This window comes from Morus notabilis, unplaced genomic scaffold (assembly GCF_000414095.1).
Source record: "Morus notabilis unplaced genomic scaffold, ASM41409v2 Scaffold890, whole genome shotgun sequence".
NCBI lineage: Eukaryota > Viridiplantae > Streptophyta > Magnoliopsida > Rosales > Moraceae > Morus > Morus notabilis.
In genome coordinates, this window is record NW_010358657.1 from 40,718 (window position 1) to 42,893 (window position 2,176).

The 2,176-nt window shown below is 35.2% G+C and overlaps 1 protein-coding gene across 1 annotated transcript in view; it reads left to right on the forward strand.

The window, feature by feature from the left end:
• The first annotated feature begins 1,538 nt into the window (after window positions 1-1,538).
• The window catches only part of LOC21388765 (WEB family protein At2g38370), a 3,013-nt gene continuing 2,375 nt past the window's right edge, over window positions 1,539-2,176 (forward strand). Inside the window, exon 1 of the mRNA XM_024162256.1 lies at window positions 1,539-2,071. Within this exon, the coding sequence (XP_024018024.1) occupies window positions 1,864-2,071 (208 nt within the window). The 5' untranslated portion in view covers window positions 1,539-1,863. The remainder of the gene's footprint in view (window positions 2,072-2,176) is intronic.

A 2,176-nucleotide genomic window follows, 5' to 3' on the forward strand; every position in this document is an offset into this window, starting at 1 on the left:
TCTTGACTACTCTATACGGTCGATTTCTATAGAAATGCAGGATATTTTATGTTGAGCTGTCAAGATCACTTAATACCTTCAACTGATCCAATACATGATGTAGGGTTTTAGATTTTACCCTACAACAACAATCATTCAATACTTTTAAGATGGAGATCAAAATACCCCATAATTAGTTCTGGGATATCCAAAGATGAATTAGAATGACCACATGTACCCAAGAAAGAAATGTACACATCCAAAGACAAACTCAAATTAGAGTTTCAACTCAAACCATACTCAAATACACCTTAACTCAAATCAAGATCTGAACTCAACTCACGACAACTCAAAAAATATAAATGAACAAGCCCTAGGTTTATAGCACAATTGCCCCTGGAACTTACCGCGGTTTAGTAAATTGCCCCTCAAACTTTCAATTTTGACAATCAACCTCTTAAACTTGTAAAATTGTTGTAATGTATCTCATTTTACTAAATTCTCTCAAATTTTTTATTAGATTTAAGAGATTAAAAGTTGATGAATTTGAAGATTTGTGTTACTTTTAAATTGGGATGCTATAATTCTTTGTCAAACGTATATTTTCGACACTAGTTTAAGACAATCATTGTTAAAATGGAGCATATTACAATAATTTTACAAGTTAATAAGGCAAGTTGCCAAAATTTAAAATACGCAAAAAATATTCATCAAATTGCACTGCATTAATGCGCTACTCTGATGTAATGTCGAAGTTGAAACTTGAAATTGTGTTACTCTTTTCTCTCTCTTTTTTTCCCTATGACCTACAAAATGCATGTCCCGTTTAATTCACGCGTTTGAAACCATGACTCTGATTCTCCTATAATCTTTTTCTCTCATAAAAATTAAATAAAAAAAGTTCTCACTAATGAATTCTCGCATAAAATTTAAATTAGTAATTAAACTCGTTTACTTAAACACGTAAACTAAACGAACAATAATTTAAGAGTTATACTTTAAGCCTCCGTTCATTTCACAGATTTGAATTTAGAATTTAAATTTTACTATAGTAAAAAGCTCTAAAAAATAGTCACATTTAACTTTTTTATTATAATAAAATATTCTCACATAAAATCACATCTACTCAAATAAAAACTTAAATCAACAAACTAAACAATCTCAATTCTCATGTCATTCAAAAAGAAACGGAAACCTGTCCTATTCAATAACCCAAACTTTGCAGTTATGTTCTTGTGTACGTATTCACCTTCCCAAAGTCCCAACGGCCCAAGAGAGCAACAGAAGAACCACTGAAGTTTGAAGCTGACTGGCTTTGCCTTTTTCATCATTACTCGGGCCAACCAAAAGAAATAATTGGCCCGTTGGGGATGTTTCCGTTGGAAATCCCACACGCGCGTCTCTAATATTACGATAATACCCCCACCCCATTTGCTACAAATGCGATTAAAAACACCCACTCTTAACTACGCACACTCCAAGACCAAACAAAATCTTGTCCTTTCTCTCCTCTTATTTTCCAAATTTGACATCAATCTTTGTCGTTATTTCCCCAACATCACAGCTCAACCTTCCGAAAATTGCGATGCTTGCCGGGGGCATTTTCGGAGTTCCGGTGAATCTAAACCCCAAAACGTACACTTTTGTTTGAACCTGTTTTTCTTCTTCGTCGTTCTTCTCTCTAGTCTTGTTCAGTCTATCTTTATACTCTGCTGTCTGCACAGTTTGTTTGTAAAACGCCATATCTCTTTGCAAATTTTTCTCACCATTTTCTTTGTCGATTCCTTTGGATTTTCTCTCTCTAAGAGGAGAGCCACAAAATTAGGGATTTTTTGTTTGTTGTTTGGGGTTATTGGCGATTGAAGGTTTTATGTTCGGACATTAATGGCGGAAACCTTAGGTTGTGGATCGGGAGGGACGTCGGAGGGAGTAGCGGAGACCAATGGCGTGAAAATGGAGGGAGGTTTTAGGGCTGAGATCGACACCTCGGCGCCGTTCGAGTCCGTGAAGGAGGCGGCGAGTCGATTCGGCGGAATCGGTTACTGGAAACCCTCTCATGCCAAGCTTCCTCAGCCGGAGGTAATGGACGACTGTATTTCTCTCTCTAAAATGGAAACACAAATGAATGTTTTTTTTTTTTTTTTTTTTTTTTTTTTTTTTTTTTTTTTTTTGTTTTTAATAAAAATGTGGTTTTTTT